Source organism: Typopeltis vanoorti, chromosome 18 (assembly GCF_054136105.1).
Source record: "Typopeltis vanoorti isolate ZY-2024b chromosome 18, IOZ_Tvanoo_1.0, whole genome shotgun sequence".
In the NCBI taxonomy this organism is placed as follows: Eukaryota; Metazoa; Arthropoda; class Arachnida; order Uropygi; family Thelyphonidae; genus Typopeltis; species Typopeltis vanoorti.
In genome coordinates, this window is record NC_143566.1 from 11,222,323 (window position 1) to 11,247,383 (window position 25,061).

The window sequence follows — 25,061 nt, forward strand, 5'->3', positions numbered from 1 at the left end:
TAGGAAACCCACTCATACAGGCAGATACATTCACAAACTTTCCCAACACCCCCCCCCCTCTCAGCAATATGGTGTCATAAAAACACTAACCCATAGAGCTTTGTTCCAATGAGACTTCTCTTGCAACAGAACTCAATCATATATGCCATACTTTTATATCTAATGGTTACAGTTCTCTTTATCAAAAAATAATAATAATAATCATTTCCGCAAACCACCACCTTCTCTTCAGAAAGATTTTAGTAATGCCGTCGCCATTCCCTATGTCTGAGGCACATCAGAAAAAAATATCCAAAATCTTAAAGAAATACAATCTTTGCACTATTTTCAAACCCTACTTAAAACTAGCTACCCACTGAAGACAAATTCTCTCCTCCTCAGTTCCAGGTGTATATAGAGTTCCTTGTTCTTGCAAGTTGGCCTACTGTGGACAGACAGGAAGATCAGCTTACCATCCAAATGAAAGATTATAAAAAACACATCTACAGTCATGATTATTGTCAATCTGGCCTTGCAGACTATGCTTTGGAGCTCACAGAATCAATTGGAAAAGATCAGCCTGCTCCATCACAATAAATTTAGAAGAGAAAGACTATTTTTAGAATCTGCTACTGTTCTTAAAAATCAGCCTAATTTAAATAAATATAGTTGCATAAAACTTCTGAAAATATGGGAAATACTAATAATTCAAGATCCCAGTTTATATCCTAGGCTGCCAACAGATGGGCAGTCCCACCTAGTTAGGACTCTTGTCTTTCATCCAAATTTTTAGTTAGTTTTGTATACTGTGTGTGTGTGTGAGAGAGAGAGAGAGTTACAAGCCTCATTTTGTACTCCCAGACAATGTCTCTGTAACTGAGATGAAATATTGGAAGCATTGACACACAGATTGATGGATTAGCATGTTAACTGCTCTGATACAGCAGCATGTTGTTATAACCTCAGTTAACCTGGTCCTTCAATTATCAAGTGAGCAGATTGGTTAACGACTGTAGTTAGATAATTGAGAAGCTTCTGCATGTCATGCAGTTTTCCAAAATAATCTTTTATTTTTGAAGTGGTGATGTTAAAATATCACATTTTTAGTGGCATCAGTTACTTCCTATCATTCTTCTTTGCATAAGTTCAGCATTCAAATCATTATCATCTATGAACGTTAATTTTTAATTTTTCTTTATGCCAGCTGATGTTATCTTGTCCTCCAAGGTTTCCATAATATATATACCTGTAAAATATTTCCTTACTGTAAAAAAAAAAAAAAAAAAAGAGGTTGGGAAACCACATTCCTTTGTCACTCTGCACTGCATATGATAGCAGTTTGATAAGTATGCCAACTTATGTCAACTTATCAAACTGTTATCATTAACTTCATCAAATTGCTGATACATTGCCAAAGTACAGGATATTAATTATGGTAGTATGACCTGAAAAAAGTTACATTGTTACCAAGTTCCTGTCAGCACTTTTCCTCCATATTAATCTGTTATCTATCAAGACTGATATTAATATATTGTATATTCTGCCTGTATATTAATATATCAATCTGCCTAGGTCTTTTCTTTGTCTTCCTGGCAAATGTTTACAATTGCTGATTTTCATACCAAATTTATTAGGGGAGTAATTCAATTTAGTCAGTCTAATTTAGTTACATTTATTTGGAGTATAGCATCATCATCTGCATAAAGTAAAGAGTTGAGATTAACATCTCCCAATTAGATATCAGGTTTAATGCTACTTTCCTTCATAATGCAGTCATGGATATGATAAATAACAATGGAGCTTGCAGCATGCTTGTCTCACACCTGATTTTACATCAAACCATCTTCTTGTACCTCCTTCAATTCTGCCTTTTGGTTTATGTATTGCTTAATATAATGTCCCATTTACATCACATAATTGTCGAATTTTAAATGACTTTTCTCTTGGCACTTTCTCATTGCCTTTTCCAGATCTACAAAATTTAAATATAGATCTTTGTTATGTTCCTATGACTTCTGAGCAATTTGTCTTAAAGTGAAAATCCTGATTCTGACAACCACCATTTGGCCTAAACCCAGCACGTTCATCTCCAAGTCTCCCTTTCACAATTTTTCTTAGCTTCTCTCAAGTTATGCTTGTATATAAATGCCAGCCTGGTTGGCTGAGTGGCTAGCACACCCACTCTGCAACCAACAGTTCACTGGTTTGAATCCCCACAGTGGACATGGATGTTTGTTATTGTCTTACCTTGCATACTACTATAACCTTTGATATGCACAGTATGAATTTTGCCGGCCTGGTAGGCGGAGTGGTTAGCATATCCGCTCTCCAGCCAAAAGGGCTGCAGGTTCAAATCCTGCCATAGGCATAGATGTTTGTGATTGTCTGTGGAAATACTAGTGATGGCAGTGTGCGGTAGATGGTGTTGGTGTAATTGTGGTTAGTCGTAATTGGCGGAATGAGTGGTAGAGATAGAAAGTAGTGTAGGTGCCCTACCTCGATGAATCCTTGGACTCCCCTGCAGGTGTCATGTAATAATAATAATAAATCTTACCAGTAACACTCAGAGAAATTCCTTGGTAATTCTCACATTCAGTTTTATTTTCTTTTTATAAATGGGTTCTATGAAATCTCTACTCTGATCATCTGGAATTAAACTAATGAGTAACCATTTTGCTAAAAGCTATCAACGTGTTACATGCAACATTGAACTCACTGCTACCTCTTCACTGTATGAGGAGGAAGTACTAGAGCTGTTGCACAAACTGAATAAAATTCTGCAGTAGTAACTGATGGGATATCAGCACGGATGCTAAGAGAGTGTTCAGTTGAATAGCCATTCCTTTAACCAGGCTATATAATTTGGGTCTCAGAACAGGGAAGAGCTAGCAAGAGTGGAAAGAATGCATGGTAATCCCATTGTATAAGGGTGGTGCAAAGACTGATATATCCAACTATCAACCAGTCAGTATCTGAGAAGTAGTGGTGAAGATTTTGGAAATGTTTGTTAGGGCCTGCATTCAGAAATGGGTTGACAGAGAATCTCTGCTTTGCAATGAACATCATGGGAAGATACTATGGGAAGGTCATGTTTTAGCAACTTGCTCAAATTCTATAATATTACCATTATTATTATTACCATTATTGATAAAAATACTTTTGAAATTTGCCGAGGCTTTTGACAGAATACAGCATGGAAGACATGCATAAATTGGAGAACATGGGATTGGATTATAAACTATTGGCATGGATAAGAGGATGGCTAGTTGACAGATATCAAAAAGTGGTATATGGAGGATGTGAGTCTGCATGATTTAAGGTAACCAGTGGTGTACCAGGATCAGTCCTTGATCCACTGTTATTGAATGTGTACATTAATGACATTGGGAATGATTTGACATGTCGCATGTCAAATGATGATGCAAAGATAGGTAGGGTAATCAGGAGTGCTAGTGATATGCAGTTCTTGCAGAATGATTTGAATAGGCTGGAATTGTGGGCATGGGAAAATGGATGTCAGAGTATTTTGACAGAATACTTTGGTGTGATTAGATATCCAATGTCATATTGGTATGAGTATGCTAGAAGAAACATCAGGTTAGTGATCTTGAGGTTTGCTATACAGGAAGTTGAAGTTCAAGGGTTATATAGCAAAAATTGCAATTGTTATATAATGAAACCTGTGCAGCATTCATTTCATGACTAAACATACACACATGACCACAGTAATAAGATTTTTAATAAGTAAATATTTTGTCCTTAGTATTATCATAGGACATCTTCAGTACAATTAATTCAAACAATACTAGGAATTACATACAGTTTGGGTGCATGCTTACAATGGAATCCCTCTATGCATACAGTAGCATGTTATAGAATTAAATTAAAATATATCTGAAAAAAAAAAGAGATTACATTAAAATGAGATAACATATAAAATTATTTTACACAATTTAGGATGACAATTTCCCAGACTTTAGGGATACTAAGAACTTCATTATAGTTCAAATTAGGTCTGTGATGTATGGCTTCAACACTTTATTTATATACATGTCCATGTTTATATGAAGATCTGTGTAGAAGTTTGGTTTTCTTCAAATGGATCCTATGGTTTGGGTTTTCAATTCTGTGTTGTGCGAGGCCAGATTTCTGCAGTTTGATGAGACGAATATGGTCTTTATATTCCAAAATGCACTTTTTAATGGATCTACCTGTCTGTCCATAGTAGGACAATTTACAGGAGCATGGGATCTCATACACACCAAGTAGCATAAGAGGTGAGAGTTTATCTTTAGGAGAAGGTAACCAATTGTGGATTTGGTTGATTGGTTTGTAGGTAGTAGCCAATTTATATTTCTTCATAATTTTTGAGAGACGTTTGGAGATACCTTTGGCATGCGGTATGGGAATCCTACGGGTTTGTTTTTATCTAGTATGTTGTGTGGGGAAGTGACTGATGATTTTTTACATTGTTTTTGGATTGTATCCATTTTGTATGGCTGTATTTTTGATTATTTCCAATTCTTGGTTTAAAGAACCTTCAGAGGAGCAGAATCTGTGTGCTCTTGTTACTAATGATTTAATGATGCCAAATTTTTGAGATGGATGGTGAGCAGAATAATTGTGAATGCAGCGTCATGAAAAAGTCGGCTTATGATAGACAGAAGTAGAGATGGAACTGTCTTCTTTTCTTTGGATTTGTACATCCAAGAAGGAGATACCCTGTGGAGATTCTTTTTCGAGCATGAATTTGATGTGCAGTTGAAGAAGGTTGAGTTCTTGTTCAGAATGATGTCTTTGCTGTCTTGGGTCATTTCAGTAGATGAAATGTTTCATTTTATGGAGGGTGGGAAAGGATTCAAAGGTATACTTGGAAGTTGTGAATGAATGCTGTCAAGAAGGAGATGAGGGCTAGATTTTTCTCTCATAGAGTGGTGCATTGGAATGGATTGAGGTTGGATGTTGTGTGTTTAAGTAGCATGAATGAATTCAAGAACAGGTTTGACAGCTCGTGCAAATTGTATGGATTCCCTCTATGACTCCCTGACTCTTAATAATAATATCTTTAGATGTAAATAATGATTTTGACATTCAAACTTTTGAACTCCTGATGGGCCAAAACATCAATAACAGATTAGCCAAATTATATCTGGCACATCTAGAATCCAGCATGTTAACACTCCTCCCCCCCCCCCTCTGGCATCACTTTTAATGACAGCTGTGTGAATAATGTCTTATGTATTGTAGACTCAAAATGTAGATCTTCACTACAAACCTCACTAAATAATTTTAGTAATAGATTGAACTTTATCATGGAATCAGACAAAAAAACAATTCTATAAATTTCCTTAATTCAACTTTAACTAGACACGATAGTCATATTGAAAGTTGTTGAAAGTTTTTTCACTTGGTTATACATTAAATTAAGATTCCAAGAAATTAAACAAAAAACGTTTGTCCATGAGTATCTTCACAACTAGATTACTTATATATAGAGGCTAATGACTTCACATTAGTCATTATAATTTCCTTAGAATTATAATGAAAAAGCATGTATGCTTTTGGATGTGTGTAGAATGCTATATGGTATGGGAATGGCCAATATCCAGACCAGTTTGACCTTTATTGAGATAGTTTTAGTGCAGGGAGTACCTATCCTAAAAAACTGAGTGATCTTCAATATCACTCTAAATCTCACTGAGTGGGTTTGAGAAAGATTGTTGAAAGTTTTTTCACTTGGTTATACATTAAATTAAAGATGCCAAGAAATCATATTCTTGTTTAATTCTTTATTCAAATATAAGCAATCAAAGTTTTCTTGTGAAGTTATCCTAAATATTATTATCCCACAATTCATAAATGCTTATAAATTTTCCACAAATAGTAGAAATCTAACCAGTGAAATTAAATAACTAATGCAGATCTACATAAATTACAAATATCCACAACATTTGATTAATTATGCAACTACTACAGCCAGGACTCAGGTGACCACCCCAAAACTAAAGAAAATTTCCCTTTGAGAAAAATAGTAAAACTGACTATAGTAAAAATGACTCGTATTATATCCAAAATATAACGTGTTCAAACATATATTTGAACACACAGATTATAAACTAGTTTTCACTACAAACCAGAAATTTACCAATCTTTTAAAACCTATAAAGATTCACACCAACAAAGATACTTGAATACCATAATATACAGGTTTCCATTTTAATCAAATCGTGTAGGTTTAGCCATTAAGTCACTTTGGTCGCACCTCCAAGAACACTTTCATCATTGTGATATTCCCATTCCAGATTGCTTGAATAACAAAAATAAAAATCCTGTGAATCAGTAAAACTAAAATTGCAACTGATGTATTAGAGCTAAAACACATCCCACAGATAAAGAAAGCAGTCATTTTAGATCTTGAAAACAGTGAAAAAATTCTGAAAATTTTTAAAAATTATAGCTATGGTTTCAGTATCTCTGAAACCATATCTATAAGGACCAATAACAAAGCAGTAAATATCCATCACCTCTACATGCTCTCTGAAAATTAGAAGCTATGCAGTATAAAAATTATGCATGAATTCCAACCACTAACTAACTGGCTTGTAATTTGATGTAACCTATTTAGCATACTCCACTACTTATCACTCATTTTCCTCTTTTTTTCGTCCTTATGAAGGGAGGCTGAAAAGTTCTGATAAAAACCTAGAACAAAAATGATATTAAAGCAACTGATATAACCACAAGAAAGAACATATCTTAAAACCCTTTAACTACCATATATCATCATATTGTAATAGTGTGTAATTTTTCATGGTTCTACCTCAATTACTTCATGGTGATTATCACAACTTTTCAGCACACATTTCTAGAAGAGCACGCTTCAATCTTTCTGAAGATGCTGCCACATTCAGAATAACTGTACTATCAAGTACAATGTTGTACTTGATATTGTACCATTAATCTTTCATGTTTTTAAACCATTCATAGTTTACCATCCTAAGTTTTAATCTATATGTTATTTATTCCTTTATGATTGTCATTCGTGTTCCTTTTTAAATTTGATAGTATATTTATTTTATTTGGCTATTTCTTCAATGCAATTCAATCTACTATCTGTACTATAAATGGTTAGTAAATGACAATCAAAGAATGAATTATGATATTTCAGTCATAGCTCAATTGTGTAGTTTTAAATATGACCATTTCTCTTTTATTTCTGGATTTATTTTTAGTGACATTTTATTATTCTTATGTTTTAATCATTAAATGCATGATTAACTTATGTGGTTAATAAAATCTAGATCATGATATCCAAATTTTTCCCTCGTAGTGTTATATCCCCAATTTCTTGTTTTATCTTTACTTTACTTTAGCTTTAAAGTTAAGTTTTGTATCTCTTACTATCAGATATTCAGTTGCCGACAAATTTGTATAGATTAAAGACTGCGCCAGCCAGCTACTAAATTCTGATGCACTATCTAAATTACTTAAAGAAAATTGTAGGGATCAAGATATATGCAGTCGTGGTCCCTATTCTCATATCACTATTGGTTTCCCCTTTAAATGCATGGTACGAAATTTTCCAAACGGTAATTCAAGTCCGCAGAAGATATGACAAACTCGATTGATTATGTAAAAAGAAACACATTTATTATTTCACAAAGACAAGTATACATGTTATTTATATTCTTAACCTCAAAAGAGTCTGGGTTCTTTTTTCTTAATTAAACACATTTAAACCTTTGCACTGTAATCCCTTACTTTACAAGAACTCTTCACTTCTATACGTATATCTATCCTCAGACTCTTATAACTAAATTGCCTGGCATTATCATACATGTAATATTGCATACATACATGTAATATTGCATTGCATATATACACAAGAACATTTCAATAAATCTGACATGTAATTCCCTAGGACAATAGTACTTATTTCTCCTTAATTCCCTCCCCAAAAATATCTGTTAACATTCAATTACTTTCTGAACATATGACATTACTTTTCTTAAATCACTTAAACAGTCCGGACCTCGGTCTCCTGTTCGGCTGGAGCCTAATATGCGTTCTTCTTAACAGTAGACACAAGTGTCCAAATTGCAGACTGTTCTTAACTCCTGTTTCTTTACTCCAGGGATACTTTAATCCTACATTAATATAAGAAAATCTTCGCTTACCATTCTTGCTTTGACTAGGTATTCTGATCTGTTCACTGTACCTCCTCTGATGGCGGGCTTTGTTCTACACGAACCAAAAACACTCATGCACAGATCTGTACGCTGACGTGGATTTCATCAGCGGCTCTTTCTCCTTATGCGTTTGAACACATTGTAGTTGCAGCTTTGACCGATGTAACATGCATAGCAAGGGGAGATCCTTGCTACACATGGCGGCAAGCTCTACATAGCTCTCCTATGGGAAACTTGGTGCCGACGAACCTCGGAGACGAGACACCAGAAATCGGAGATAAGAGATAAGAGATCGATTCGAACTCCCACCGAAACTTTTATACTTCGAAACAGCTCCCTCACTCGGTGGTGTGTTGTCACGCATACGGCGGCAGCCGATTGGATGCCGTGGCTACGAACTGTCTTCACATGTCTTAAAACTTGTACTTAGCTTATACATATTTATCAGTTAATACTACATGACTTTCTACTTTAATTCATTCACAATTACTATCTTAATAAACTTATGGGCTATCTTAACAATATTTGGAATTTACACATCTTGTTATTTACATTTTGTTGGGACATTATTCGGTGCATTTCCCATCAGGAAGCATAAGCATGTCCTTATCCCTTCCTTCTGAGGTAGCGTTAATGTTGGGTGGGAAAAAGGATGACTCATCACTTTTTCCGACACAACAGTAGAGTGGTATGTGATTAGAATGGATTGCCATTGGATGTTGTGTGTGCCAGCAGTGTGAATGAATTCAAGTATGACAGCTGGTGCATGTAGTATGTGGTCTCCCTCAATGAGTCCCTAACTTCCTGGAGATCTCTCTTAATAATAATAATAACAAGAAAATAGCCAGCTTCCAAATCAAGAAGAGTAGCCATGGATTTGAAATAATGGTAAAGTAAATGCAAAAAGCTGGAAAAGAATTTACAAGTAGCAGGATACCCAACTGCTCCTTCACAATAGAATACCTCATCAAATTCCTCCAAAATATAGATGTTAAAGACTTACCAGTTAAACTTCACTAATCATATCATCACCCTTCTGCATTGCCTCATTAAATGTATGAATATTCCACCATCCAGTTAGACAAGAAGCCATGTAGAAATTTAAATTTTGAACTGTGCTGAAAACCCATATTAAACAAAATAGGAGGTGACCTAATAAGTGAAAAATAGGTTATGCACAATTAAAAATATGCCTTGGCAATGCCCAACTAGTAGACATACAGAGGATTCACAACCCTAATCTCCAAGGTTACACTTAAATTAATCAACCTATTAGTTTCCATCTTGATTGAATTTATATCTCTTCTTCTCTTATAAACAGAGTAATTCAGATAAAACATCTTTATAACAACATGCCAGATCATAATCCAATCTTAGTTAAATTTCACTGTATGGAATAAGTAGAGATCAGTTCTGGAAACTTCCACCAGATTTCCCATTAATCTTTTCAGCCAAAATTTGCAGACCCTCTGTTCAAACTGGAATAATGTTACCTGGGACTGGAATACTTGGCCAGAATTCAAAGAAACAGTAAAACAGAACATGACTAAATTGGGAAAGGAACGTGCTTTTCTCAAAAGGAATAAGTAAAAAGACCTGTGTAAAGAGCGTAGCTAGTTCATAGCAAACCAATGCACATTAGTAGTATAGAATGCAGAGACATTATCAGACACATCAACACAGAAATAGAACTGGAAAGGTAGAAGCAAAGTGTAAGAAAGAAAATTTTAAATAAGAATATATCAGTATTTAACTTATAGCGCTACAGCTACTTTCTTCAATAGACAGTTCACTAAATTCCATGAAGAAAGCAATATCACCCAAATCTGTATAAATGTGAAGATGTGTCTGCCATACAAAATATCCCTGCCTTCTTTCAAAAGCAGTACGTTTTGAAAATGGTACAATACTGGGCAAAACTTGGAACTCTTGGAACATTAATGCCTTTCCTTTTCATATCCAAGATGGGCTCACAGACCCATTACAGCAGCTGAAGTTATTATAGCCTGTAAGGAATGCCAGACAAGAAAATCTCTGAGACCTGATGGTCTAGGGATAGAAATTTACTGAGAGGCCTGGGATTTTATTTTTCCAATTCTAGTTATACTCTTTAATTATTTCTCTCTACAGGTTACATACGAAGTGAATTTATAGCCAGCCATACCATCCCTCATTCAAAAACCCATTAGTGATAATACCTTAATCAATAGCTGGAGACCTATTTATCTAAGACTAACTATGAGATCATTTTCTACATTATTAACAATAGGCAAAAGTAAGAATGATTTCTGTTAGTGTTACACAGGGATTGGTATTCATTGTGTTAAAATTATGGAACCTGCAACTGTGTTAGGAGTAATTACTTTAATTTCCCGACATTTAAACCTACATATTAAGGTCGTCATCTGGAGTATTCATGTATGTATATGTGTGTGTATATATATATATATATATATATATATATATATATATACATACATATACACACACACACACACACACAAAGGCAAGCTACATTACATTTCAAACATCATGCCAAAGTAACAATGATTTGACTGACTGTTATTCTACTGGCCGGACTTCTAGTGAAGAAAAAATAAAAAAAAACTACATCAAAGCTATATTCTATTTATGATATCATCAGAGAACAAATTCATATTGATAGTTTTAATACAGCAAAAGTGGTGACCTAATCCATAATTTAACGTGAGTGTTGTTATATTCGAATTAAGATCCTAGGTTACTTACAGTCCTAAGTATAATTAACTCTTAGACCAAAAGGTTATGTGGGTAGAATATGTGCCATCCATATTTTTTGGATTTTTAGACCACCATTATTGTTAAGATTAGGGTGGTTGATAAGAATTTCACAGGCCTACTTAAATTTACGCTCATACCATGTTTTGGTGTGATGTAAACAGCAGTCAAACAACAGTGCCTTTTCAGTCACTTTTTTGCACAAGACACTTCTTCACACTCTCACAGCTGCTAACTCTATACAAAGCCCAAATCCACCCAGCCATGGAATATTACTCCCATATTTGGGGTAGTGCACCAAAATCCTCCCTAAGATTGCTCGATTCTATCCAGCAGAGGGCAGTCTGGCTGATGAATGATCCCTTTCTGACAAACCCATTTCAATCCTTTTCTCACAGATGTTCACTTTCTGCTTGCGCCTCTTCTATAGATACTTTCATGGACAGTGCTCTGCTGAAACTATTATTCCTCCACTTTCTGCCAAAATCATTAAAACAATTGCCACTGCTAACCAACACCCTTTTACAGTCCATCTTGAAACTCACTGAACGAACTTCACTGCCTCCTCTTCCATTCCATCTCCTTCTTTCCTTTGGAACCGTCTCTCCCACCCTGCCATCCCTAAAGATTGTAATCCTCAGTTCTTCAAGGAAAATGTGAACAAACTCCTCCTCTCTTCTGTTCTTCTTGCCCACACACGCCACTAATGTGGTATAGGTCTTGTGGCCTTTCGTGTGTAAATCAGATATATATAAAAGTAACTTATGTTTCTATCATATTTCTCTTTTTCATCTATCAACCAACTTCTGCAGTCCACATGCATCCTCAATCTGTCCTCATAGGGAACATTACACAGACCACCCACCATCTTGTTGCTTACCTCTGAATCTTCTCTATCACCTTCTCATCTCTAAGAAACTCAGGAGACCACCTGAGGACAATAATTTTGATGTTGACATATCAAGGCCTTATAAAGAGGAATAACAGCTTCCTTATCTCTACTTTTTAGTGTGTTCTTCAGTAGCTAAGCAATCTTATGAGCTGCCTTAGCGACATGTCCTCTAAACTTCAACTCTCTGTCTACCACTATCCCTAAATCACTAACTTTATTTATTTCCTGGAGTACAGTTCCATCATTGTGGTACAGTTTGTAATCTGCTTATCCCAAAATGCATAACTTACATTTCTCCACATTGAACTGATCCGTATTATCTTTTATCCTTACTGACAGATTATTTAAATTATCCTGCAAACTCTCCACATCACCTTGATTAACTATTACTCTGCCTACAGCAGTGGTCCTAGAACTGAACCTTGCTGCACACCACTAGTCACCAGCCTTTACTGGATTCTTCTCCTTTGTATAACGCTTTTTTAATAATTGTCCAGCAGCCACCCTCTTATCTACATAACTAGTGCCGTATCCATCCCCATTTGTTTTAATTTGCTTAACAGAGTTCCATGTGGTATTCAGTCAAATAAATGCCTTTGCAAAATCCAGCAGAATCATGGTGTAGGCATTTCCCTTTTCCAAATCGGCTGTTATTCCATTATAAAAAGTTAGTAAACTACTAAGGCATGACCAACCCTTCACAAAGCCTTGTCACCCCTCATAGAGTATCATATTCCTATCCACCCATTCTTGAATTCTCTTTTTTTGACCAATTTTTCCCATACTTTAATTTTTACCACCACTCCTGAGATACTGATTAGTCTATAATTTGCTACTGCAGTCTTAGAGCCTCCCTTATGTAAGGGAATTATTTTGATCTCTTTCCACTTCCTTAGAATTCTACCAGAGCTGATACTTAAATAGCCTAGTCAGAGGTATTGCCAGTTGCCTTGCACATTCCCTCAAAATGCAAGGCTGACATCCCATCTAATCCCCCTCCCCACCTTCCACAAGCTGTATTTACATTGAAATTCTGCAATATCCTAAGAACCTTTAATTCATTCATCTCTGTCACATAATTAACTTCACTTGTATAATATACCCTTGCAAAGTTGTCAATCAGTATCTCAACTATTTTATCTGTTTCTGTCTCCAATTGACCATTAGTATTCATTAAGGACTACAGGGAGATTATTGTTAATTATTATTATATGGGCACCTCCATGGAGTCCAAAGACTGATTGTGGGAGACCCAATCTATCCACACAATCTTATCATACCTCTCCTTGAACCCATTAACAGAAAAAGCACTCAATTGACTCTTGCAACCCATTCCACTCATTCACCACTCTCCAATCAAAAAATCTAGTCCTCACATCCCTACTGACCACACCTTTATTCAACTTCCAAGGATGACCCCTTGTTCTGGTCCCTCTAGCAAGTGCTGAAACATTTCCTCTGCATCAGGGCCACAGGTCACTCACCTCTGAATTCTCTCCACCGCTTCCACATCCCCAAGAAACCCAGGGGACCAGACTTTAGCAGAGTGATCCAGATGTAGGCATATCAAAGCCTTATAAAGAGGAATTACAACTTCCCAATCTCTACTTGTCAATGTGTTATTAACTAGCCAAGTAATCTTATGTGCTACCTTAGCAATCTTAGCAATATGTCCTCTAAACTTTAACTCTTTGTCTTCATCTATTTTCTGGTGTACATGCCATTAATGTGATAAACAGCTTGTAATCTGTTTATCCCAAAGTGCATAACTTTACATTTTACATTTCTCGACATTAAACTGATACCCATTAACTTTTTCCCATACTGACAGCCTATTTAAATCGTCCTGCAACTCCACATTGCCTTGATTAACTATGACTCTGCCTAATTTTAAATCATCAGCAAACAGCTGAATATTTCCTTTCAGGTTCATTTGTTTATAGAAGATGTGAAGCTTGGGAGGGTTGTTAGTAATAGTGCTGATGTTTTGATTCTTCAAGAGGATTTGATAAGCTGCAAAGGTGGTCAAATGAATGCAACTACAACTAAATGTAACGTTTCAAAATTTAGGATTCACAAATGGGATGCTTCATATTTACTTGGAGTTACTAATCTGTTATAGTTCTTGTGACCTTTAGTGTGTGGGTTACATATTAAACAAATAATAAAATAACTTCTTCAAGAATTGCTTCATTATTAGGGAGGCCATTGACCACAAGAGATAAAATTGTGGTTGTTGTGTCGGAAAAAGTGATGAGTCATCCTTTTTCCCACCCAACATAACGTTACTTCAGAAGGAAGGGATAAGGACATACTTATGCTTCCTGATGGGAAGTGTACCGTATAATGTCCTAAGAAAATGTAAACATCCAGATGTGTAAATTCCAAACATTGTTAAGATAGCCCATAAGTTTATTAAGATAGTAATTGTGAATGAATTAAAGCAGGAAGTCATGTAGTATTACCAAATAAATATGTATAAGCTAAGTACAAGTTTTAAGACATGTGAAGACAGTTCGTAGCCACGGCATCCAATCGGCTACCGCCGTATGCGTGACGACACCGCCGAGTGAGGGAGCTGCTTCGGAGTATAAAAGTTTCGGCGGAGTTCGAATCGCTCTCTTATCTTGTATCTCCGATCTCTTATTGCTTGTGTCTCGTCTCCGAGGTTCGTTTGGCACCCAGTTTGTCATAGGAGAGCTACGTAGAGCTTGCCGCCACGTGTAGCAAGAATCTCCCCCTTGCTATGCATGTTACATCGGTCAAAGCTGCAACTACAATGTGTTCAAACACATAAGGAGAAAGAGCCGCTGATGAAATCTATGTCAGCGTACAAGTCTGTGTATGAGAGCTTTCAGTTCGTGTAGAACAAAGGAGCAAAGCCCGCCATCAGAGGAGGTACAGTGAACAGATCAGAATACCTAGTCAAAGCAAGAAAGGTAAGCGAAGATTTTCTTATATTAATGTAGGATTAAAGTATCCGTGGAATAAAGAAACAGAAGATAAGAACACACGCTATTTACGTGTTGTGCCACAAGAACAGTCTGCAATTTGGATACTTGTGTCTACTGTTAAGAAGAAAACATATTAGGCTCCAGCCGAACAGGAGGCCGAGCTCCGAACTGTTTAAGTGATTTAAGAAAAGTAATGTCATATGATCAGAAAGTGATTAAGTGTTAACAGATAGTTTGGGGGAGAGAATTAAGTAGAAATAAGTACTATTGTCCTAGAGAATTATATGTCAGATTTATTGAATTGTCTAGTGTTTATATGTAATGTTTCATGTATGATATTATCAGGTAACTTAATTGTGAGAGTCTGAGGATAGATATATGTACAGAAGTGAGGAATTTATGCCCAGTAAGAGATCATAGTGCAGAAGTTTAAATGTGTTTAATTAAGTAAGGGGAACCCAGACTCTTTTAAGGTTAAGAATTTAAATAACATGTATACTTGTCTTTGTGAAATAATAAATGTGTTTCTTTTTACATAATCAATTGAGTTTGTCATATCTTCTGCGGACTTGAATTACTATTTGGAAAATTTCGTACCATGCATTTAAAGGGGAAACCAATAGTGATATGAGAATAGGGACCATGACTGCATACTTCGTGATCCCTACATTTTCTTTTAGTATCATTGGGTAATGTATCAGAATTTAGTTGCCGGCTGGCGCAGTCTTTAATCTATACAAATTTGTCGGCAATCGAAGTCTGAGAATAAGAGATACAAAAGTTTAATGTTAAAAGTTAAAGTAAAGTAAAAGACAATTAAAGATATAACGATAAAGTCAACCAAGAGACAAAACGGGGATATAACATGGTAGTCCCATTGTATAAAGCTTTGACCAGACTACATCTGGATTTCTGTGCTCAGATCTGATCACCAGGATTTGAAAGGTATGAAGTAACCTTTCAGAGGGCACATGCATGGACAACAAAAATGTCATGAGGAGAGAACAGTGCTGATTATGAGGACAGACTGAGGGGATGCATACTGCAGAGTTTTGTGAATGGAAGACAAAGATAGAATATGATTGAGACATTTAAGCTGTTAAATGGCTATTATTGTACTAACACTGAGGAGGTTTTTCATATGGTAGTATGAGGGAAAGGAACCAGAACAAAGGGCCATCCCTGGAAGTTACAAAAGGAATTAGTGAGTAAAAGGCTAAGAACTGTTCTGCATGGTAGGTGAGTTTAAAGAGTAGTACAATAGAATTTGTATTAACTAGTGTTGACCTCTTGCAATGCGTCTTGTCATGTCATGGAGGTTTAGAAGACAATAGTAATAATAATTATAATAATAAAAAGGGAAGAATTAGCAGTTCACCCTTATAATCTGCAACTGATATCAAACATCATACCTCTGGTGGCAAAACACAGAACCAGGTTGCTCTGAAATTTGTAATTTAATTATATGAGATACTTGGTTAATTGAGGTTCAATAATACAGAGTTTATTATATATGTATGTTTATTAAAAACAACACGTAAGACCACAGTAATAACTTTAATTAATGAATAAGGTAGATATTTCATACTAAACCTAATAGTACATCTTCAGTGTTACAAACAGATAGGAATAGAATACAAGTAACGAACATTCAGCGGACCACCTATTAAAATACAATGTTGTTGTGAGCTAGGAAATGAAAGAAATTAATAATCAATTAATATTTAAGATAATTAGTTTTTTAGTTTTTCAATGATTACATAAAATAAAAGTCTACCAGATCTTCGAGAAAGAGAGAGAGAGGCAATCATTTCGATTTAAATTCGGTCAGTGTAAACTTTCTTTAAAGAGTCGTTCATATTTGAACCTGCATCTATGAAGGAGAATAGCTTTATCCCACTGGATATTATGGGTAGTGGTAATACTGTGTTGTGCTAGACCAGACTTCTGAGGTTTGTTGTAATCAATATAATATTGATGTTCTTTAATTCTTTTTTCCACAGAACGGCCAGTTTGTTCAAAATAAGAAACATCACATTCACAAGGAATTTGGTAAATGCCAGCCAAAGACAGAGATAACAGTTTATCTTTTGTAGAAGGCAATAAGGAAGAAATTTTGTTGATAGGAATATAAGTGGGAATCAATTGGTACTTTTTTAAAATTCTACCTATAGGTTCTGGGATTCCTGGACTGTAGGGGATTGGAACTCTACAAAATGTTGAAGAAACCTTAGGTATTGGAACATAAGATTCAATTATCTGTTGGATTTGATTAGGGTGGTAATTATTAGATTCCATTAACTTTTTAATGATGGAAAGTTCTTGTTGTAAGATTTCTGGAGAAGAGCAAACTTTATGTGCCCTATTAATTAAAGATTTAAGAATGCCAAATTTTTGAGATGTATGGTGAGCAGACTTTTTATGAATGTATCTGCCAGTAAATGTGGGCTTTCAAAAGATGCTTGTAGATAAGGTACCAGAAGAAGTTCGAGTAAGCAGGATGTCCAAAAATGATGAAGTACCAGAATTTTTCTTTTCCATGGTGAATTGGATACGAGGATGAAGGCTATTTATCTGTTGTAGAAAGGTGGAAAGCTCATCTTCATTATGTGACCAAACGGCAAAAACATCATCGACATAACGATACCAAAGAGATGGTTGAGGGTGAATGGATGAAAACATAGTCTCTTCGAATTGTTTCAAAAAATAGTTAGCCAAAGGTGGAGACAAATGATTACCCATGGCAGTACCTTCAACTTGCTTGTAGAACTTGTTTTTCCAACTAAAATAACCTGAATGAATAACAAACTCGAAAATCTTTGTGATATCTGGAGGGTAATCTTCATATAATAAATTGACTGTGTTGGCTAATGGGATATTGGTAAACAGAGATACAATGTCGAAACTGACTAACAACTCAGACTCTTTGATTTTTAAATCCTTGATTTTTTTCAGGAAATCTGTTGAATTTTTTATGTAGGATCTGGAATGTCCAGTGAGAGCACTTAAAGAACGAGACAAGACTTTTGCAATTCGGTAATTGCATTGATTCACGACCAATCGTGAATCAATGCAATTCACGATTGGTCATTCTGGATAGCCTTCTTTATGGATTTTTGGGAGACCATATAGACGGGGAGATCTTCCAAAGTAGGTGCGTAATTTATCCACATAATTTGGGTCCCAACTGATGACCTCATCAAGTAATTTATTTAATTGTTTAATCTGAATTTGTAGGATTATGCGTGAACTCTTTGTAGGTAGAGGTGTCTTCTAAAAGACTGACAGACTGTTTATTTAAAAGCAAATTACCTCCATGCAATTTATTGAATGCTGAAATCAAAGGTCTAACTTCTTTAAGAAGAGATAATAATAATAATAATATATCTATTTCTAAGGCCGATAAAGGAAAAGCTATTGTAAACATGAATAAGACTGACTATGAGAAAAAGTATCCAGTCTTTTAGAAGACACCTCTACCTACAAAGAGATCATGCATAATCCTACAAATTCACAGATTAAACAATTAAATAAATTACTTGATGAGGTCATCAGTTTGGACCCAAATTATATGGATAAATTGTGCACCTACTTTGGAAGATCTCCCCATCTATATGGTCTCCCGAAAATCCATAAAGAAGGCTATCCAGTACGACCAATTGTGAATTGCATTGATTCTCCTACTTACTGAATTGCAAAAGTCTTGTCTCGTTCTTTAAGTGCTCTTACTGCACATTCCAGATTTTAGTTGGAAAAACAAGTTCTACAAACAAGTTAAAGTACTGCCATGGGTAGTCCTTTGGGTAGTAAAGTACTGCCATGGGTAGTCCTAGGCTGACACATACATATATATAAAAATATATATGTATGTGTCAGCCTGGGTAAGTGAGTGATTGAATAGCATCTCTGTTTTGTAATTAATTAACAGGCTGTTGGTTGGAATCTCAACTGTTGAAATTCTTTAGGCGGCAGATGATTTTCTTTGGAAAAGTTTGGTAAATTTCCAATAGACGGCAAAACAATTCATTCATTCATTCATACCAGTGTTAGCACACATCATCTTTTTCGTAACCCCTGGCAGCCACGTGTAGTTCTCATTTGGCAAACATTTAAAATGACCGTGTTTGCATTTTTCATAAAAATGAAGAAAAACGACTTAAATATAAAGAGCCAATAGGCTTCATTTCAGCGATATAAACATTATTTAAATTAAAGGGATTTTATATTATATCCCACATAGTTTTAAAACCGAATAAGAAACTCAAAGATTGGAATCATCAGAGAGTTTCATGCTGAATATAGTAAACTATAAAAGTATCGGCGATTACTAGCGTGAGCTAATGCAAGTAGTCCTGGTATGTAGTACAATTTCGGGCAACTCGCAGCAAAGGTGGTAAAGTTCTGATTGCTATTCTTGGTATTTTCCATAATGTAAAAACACATTTCCTAGAAAATGTATGCTGTTATTACATTATGGTGGGAGGTCACTACCCAGACCGATTTCAGCCTTTTTTGAGGCTTCATCAGTGAGTAGCTAGACCAAATAGAAATAGATACCAAAGGGTATAGCGAAAAGAACTTATATACTCTACTATACGAGTTGTCAAAAAGGTGCAACCATTAAGTTACTTAAATATAAAGAGCCAATAGGCTTCATTTCAGTGATGTTTGAGTTTGATATATGAATTTGGCAATCTTTGAGTTTCTTATTCGGTTTTAAAACAATGTGGGATATAATATAATATCCCTTTAATATAAATAGAAGAAAAACGAGTTTCGTGTAGTGATAAAACACTTTTATTTGAAGAAGTGGATGGCCACGCAGATCAAAGCTGAGTTATATACAGTTCATGGGGACTGTGCACCAGCATTAAAAACTATTTATTTTTGGATAAATGAGTTTAAACGTAGTCGTAAGTCCATCGAAGATGAAGTGCACTCCAGACTCCTGACCTAGGTCACTATGAAAGAAATGATTGATAAAATCCATGGTATCATTATAGAAGACTGCTGAGTGAAAGTGCATGAGATTGCTGAGATTGTAGGCATCTCAACTGAACAGATGTATAATATCCTGCATGAAAAATTTGCAGATGAAAATGTGTGCACGATGGGTGCTGCGATTGTTGACCGTCAATCAAAAACGCATGCGAAAAGACATTTCAATGCAGTGTTTGCAATGTTTAATCATAATTTGCAGGATTTTTTGCATTGATTCGTGACTGTAGACAAAACTTAGATCTGCCACTACACACCTGAGTCCAAGCAGCAGTCAAAACAGTGGACAATGGCCGATGAAAGAGCACCAAAAAAAGCGAAGACCGTTTTGTTAGCTGGTAAGGTGATGGCCACTTTTTTTTTTTGAGATTTCCAAGGAAATTATCATGATATACTATTCGGAAAAGGGTAAGACAATAATAGGAATCTATTATGCATCACTGTTGGACCGTTTAAAAGAAGACGAACTGAAGAAAAAACGGCCAAGATTGGTGCACAAAAAAGTGCTCTTTCATCAAGACAGTGCACCCTCCTAGACATTGGCCATCGCAATGGCAAAATTGCACAAATTGAAGTTCGAATTGGTTACACATCCACCATATTCTCCAGACCCTGCCCTGTGTGACTTCTTGTTCCCAAACTTAAAAATTTGGCTCGGTGGAAAACATTTTCTTCAAACGAGGATGTCATCAGGGCTGTCAATGACTATTTTACACAATTTGACAATTCCTTCTTTTTAGATGGGATGAAAAAATTGGAAACTCTCTGGACCAAATATGTAGACCTCGATGGAGACTATGTTGAGAAACAAAGGTGATTTTTTCCAAAGAAATGTGTTTAACTTATTTTTTTACCAAACTTTTCAAACAACCCTCATATATTGTGTTTAATTTTAGGAATCATGCAAAGCCAGGAAACAATTAGTGGATAACAGGAATAAATGCAAAAAAATATAATACTGGTGATATTGCTATTCCATGGGTGTGCACTGTACACCTAGCACATCCTGAATATATGCATCTGATATATGCACACATATGCACCATATTTTTAAGAAATTTAATAACTAAAAACTGATGGATAACAAAATAGAAAAACTGCTTGTTATTTGAACACACAACTAGTTTCATCTTCTTAGAAGACTTCATCAAGTGAATAACATCAAAAGAAATTTATAAAAAATATATGCAACAGCTATAAATTAAGTTACAAATCGATTGTTGAGTTTTGAAGGTGTTCTGGATGCGATAGTATTGTTGAGCATGTCCATGCAGGCATGATCTCACGTACGCCAAAGTTGAATCGTTAAGTAATTAAATTTCTGCAAATGATGTCATATAGCAGAGTAAATCCATTTCATCAAATATACCATGTTATATATATATATATATATATTCATTTTTAATATAAACTGACTATAAACCCGAGAATTATAACAAATTGAAATTTATTTGCAAACGCAACATGTTTCGTCGAGATTGACTTCATCAGGCGTTAAGAACATAGAAAGATATTAAAAGACACTGAAACAAACATTGAGACACTCTAAAGCTATACAATTATAAAGTTATGATATTCGACTGTAAATTACAGTTATGAACTTTTGCTATAGTCCATGTTAAAGTTCTATTGTTGTACACTTGGGCGTGTGTGGAACCACGCGATCTCCAGTATCTGATAGTAGAGCTGAAAGAGTCAGGCAAATTATAGCTGAGATTATTGTTCATATGAAGAGGGTCCAAGGTGATTTCTTTTGACTCTACAATGCGGCGTTCTACCTCATCATGGCAAATGTGTAGGTTTGAAGTTATCCAATTTACTTCATGTTGGCGGCTTTCGTTGTTCGTGTTTATTGAAAACAGGACATGGCCTGATAGGGCAGTAGCTCTTGTTCTCTTGTAAGCAATATCTCTCTGGTGTTCCTCGAGACGTAGGAGGATAGATTTTTCCGTTTGGCCATAGTAAGGTTTTCCGCACTCACATGTGACTTTGTATACACCTGGAAATTGTAGAAGGTTGTGCGATTGTTTATAGTTTCTGAAACTTGATCTTATTTTTGGAAGAGTCGAGAATAAAATGTTCTCTCTACTATCTCACTGTGTAAACTCTGGCTATTTTGAATTCGAAGGTAAACTATATAAACAAGTCAAAGGATTAGCTATGGGAAGCCCCCTCTCTCCTATATTAGGCAACATTTTTTTCGAGGATTTTGAACAAAAGGCAATCTCCTCTTTTAGTTTAAAACCAAGAATTTGGCTTAGATATGTGGACGATATATTCCTCATATGGGAGCATGGTATTGAGAATCTTCACAGGTTTCTCAACCATTTAAACAACCTCCATCAGGATATAAAATTGACCATGGAGATTGAAGAAAATAGTTCCCTCAGTTTCCTCGATGTTAAACTCACCAAGATGCCTGAATCAATAAAAGTCTCTATATTTAGAAAGCCAACACACACGGACAGATATTTGCATGCGTCCTCATATCACCATCCAGCGCAAAAGTTGGGTATTATATCAACTCCTGTGAATCGTGCAAGATCTGTACTGTCAGATGAAGCAGAACCAAAAAAAGAACTACAACATCTTAAATGGACCTTTAAAAGCAATGGCTACTCTTTAAAAAGTATCAACAAACAGTTATCCCACCGTCAACATAGAGACACAGAATGACTCCAAAGGTTATATCTCTTTGCCATATATCAGCACGCTATCCAAAAAACTGAGTAGAATCTTAAAGAAATTCAACATACAAACGTGCTTCTCGACTCTTCCAAAAATAAGATCAAGTTTCAGAAACTATAAACAATCTCACAACCTTCTACAATTTCCAGGTGTATACAAAGTCACATGTGAGTGCGGAAAACCTTACTATGGCCAAACGGAGAAATCTATCCTCCTACGTCTCGAGGAACACCAGAGAGACATTGCTTACAAGAGAACAAGAGCTACTGCCCTATCAGGCCATGTCCTGTTTTCAATAAACACGAACAACGAAAGCCGCCAACATGAAGTAAATTGGACAACAACTTCAAACCTACACATTTGCCATGATGAAGTAGAACGCCGCATTGTAGAGTCAAAAGAAATCACCTTGGACCCTCTTCATATGAACAATAATCTCAGCTATAATTTGCCTGACTCTTTCAGCTCTACTATCAGATACTGGAGATCGCGTGGTTCCACACACGCCTAAGTGTACAACAATAGAACTTTAACACGGACCAAAGCACAAGTTCATAATAACTGTAATTTACAGTCGAATATCATAACTTTATAATTGTATAGCTTTAGAGTCTCAATATTTGTTTCAGTGGCTTTTAATATCTTTCTATGTTCTTAACACCTGATGAAGTCAATCTCGATGAAACATGTTGCATTTGCAAATAAATCTCAATTTGTTATAATTCTCTGGTTTATAGTCAGTTTATGTTAAAAATGAACATATCCCAACCCCAAGTTAATAATAGTAGTCATATATATATATATATATATATATATATTTATTTATTTATTTATTTATTATTGTACAGGTGCCTCCATGTAGTCCAAAGACTCATTGTGGGATATCCAAACTATCCACACAATCTACCATACCTCTCCGAATCCATCAACTGACAATGCACTCACAACTGACTCTGGCAACCCATTCCACCCATTCACAACTCTCCAAGTAAAAATGTAATCCTCACATTCCTACTAATCACACCTTTATTCAACTTCCAAGTGCAGCCTCTTGTTCTGGCTCCTCTTTTAGCCGGGTGCTAAAACATTTACCCTGCATCAGCCCTATAAAATCCCTTAAGCAACTTAAATGTTTCTATCATATCACTCTCTTTTCTTCCTGTCAACCAACTTCTGCAATCCAAACATCCTCAATCTATCCTCATAGGGAACATTCCACAGACCACTTACCATCTTATTCTTGTCTCCTCTATATCTTCTCAGCTTCTATCTTATCCCCAGGAGACCAGACCTGAGCATACTAATCGAGATGTGGACATATCAAGGCTTTATAAAGAGGAATAATAACTTCCTTATCTCAGCTTGTTAGTGTGTTTTTCGCTAGCCAAGTAATGTTATATTATTATTATTATTATTATTATTATTAGACACCTCCAGGGAGTCCAAAGGCTCATCAAGGGAGGGCACCTGCTCTACAACTCTGTCTCTGCCACTCAATCCACTAACTGACCGCAACTACACCAACGCCATCTGCTGCCGCCCGCCGCCACTAGTATTTCCAAGGACAATCACAAACATCCATGCCCACGGCGGGATTCGAACCCGCAGCCGTTTGGTTGGAGAGCGGATATGCTACCTAAACAACCTTAGCAATATTTCCTCTAAATTTTAACTCTTTCTACTGCCACTCCTAAATCACTAGCTTCATCTGCTTCCTGGAGTACAGTTCCAACAATCTGTACACAGCTTGTAATGTATTTATCACAAAATGCATAACTTTGTATTTCTCCATATTAAACTGATACCCATTATCTTTTACCTATACTTGACAGCCTACTGAAGTTGTCCTGTATATCCATATTTTTTTCCCTTTTTTAATTAGGTAGAACATATAGAAACTTTGAAGAGAGAGAAGACAAAATCAGCTTTAGAACTATTACCAAATGAGAAAGAGGGAAAGTATACTTCTGCAGAAGATGTTTGTTCTAATTGTCAGCAACTTCATTCAGGTTTATCATTTGGGACTACAAGGGTGAATGAGTCTGTTTTAGATATAGCTTTTCTTGATGAATTATGTGCTAAAATGAACAGATGTCTTTGTTTTACAAAATTTCTTTTATTGAAAGAAAATAATTTGTCATACGTGACATTCTACAGATGGAAATATTATTTAATTATATCTATATATAATTATGTGTGTCATGAAACGTGTTATCCTTCTAAGAGTTCATCTCTTGGTCTTAACAGTTTTATCGCATTTATATCATATATGATACATGAATATTTTTTGTTATATAGGAGAAAGGATATAAACAAGCAAAATCATCAGGTGCAAATGAGGAATTTGTGCAAAATTTGTTATGATAAGGTAGTATATTTCTAGACTCAAAAAATAAAGCCATCTAAAATCTTTTTATTTGACAGAGTCCCAGAATGGAAACCCTAGAAACTCTATCTGTCTGAAGATTAATGAAAATATATCACTGTATGACAAGAAAATTGAAAAGACCAGTTACTGTTTTTTTTCCTGCATTATTTAATTATTTTGAAACTGAGGATATGTGGTATGTTAATGCCTTAAGCAGAGAATCCCAAATGTTTCAT

The 25,061-nt window shown here is 35.5% G+C and overlaps 1 protein-coding gene across 1 annotated transcript in view; it reads left to right on the top strand.

Annotated features, from left to right (window-relative positions):
- The window catches only part of Nadsyn (NAD synthetase), a 396,250-nt gene extending 371,410 nt beyond the window's left edge, over window positions 1–24,840 (top strand). The window contains exon 20 of the mRNA XM_090408625.1: window positions 24,340–24,840. Within this exon, the coding sequence (XP_090264751.1) occupies window positions 24,340–24,840 (501 nt within the window). The remainder of the gene's footprint in view (window positions 1–24,339) is intronic.
- The last annotated feature ends 221 nt before the right edge of the window (window positions 24,841–25,061 follow it).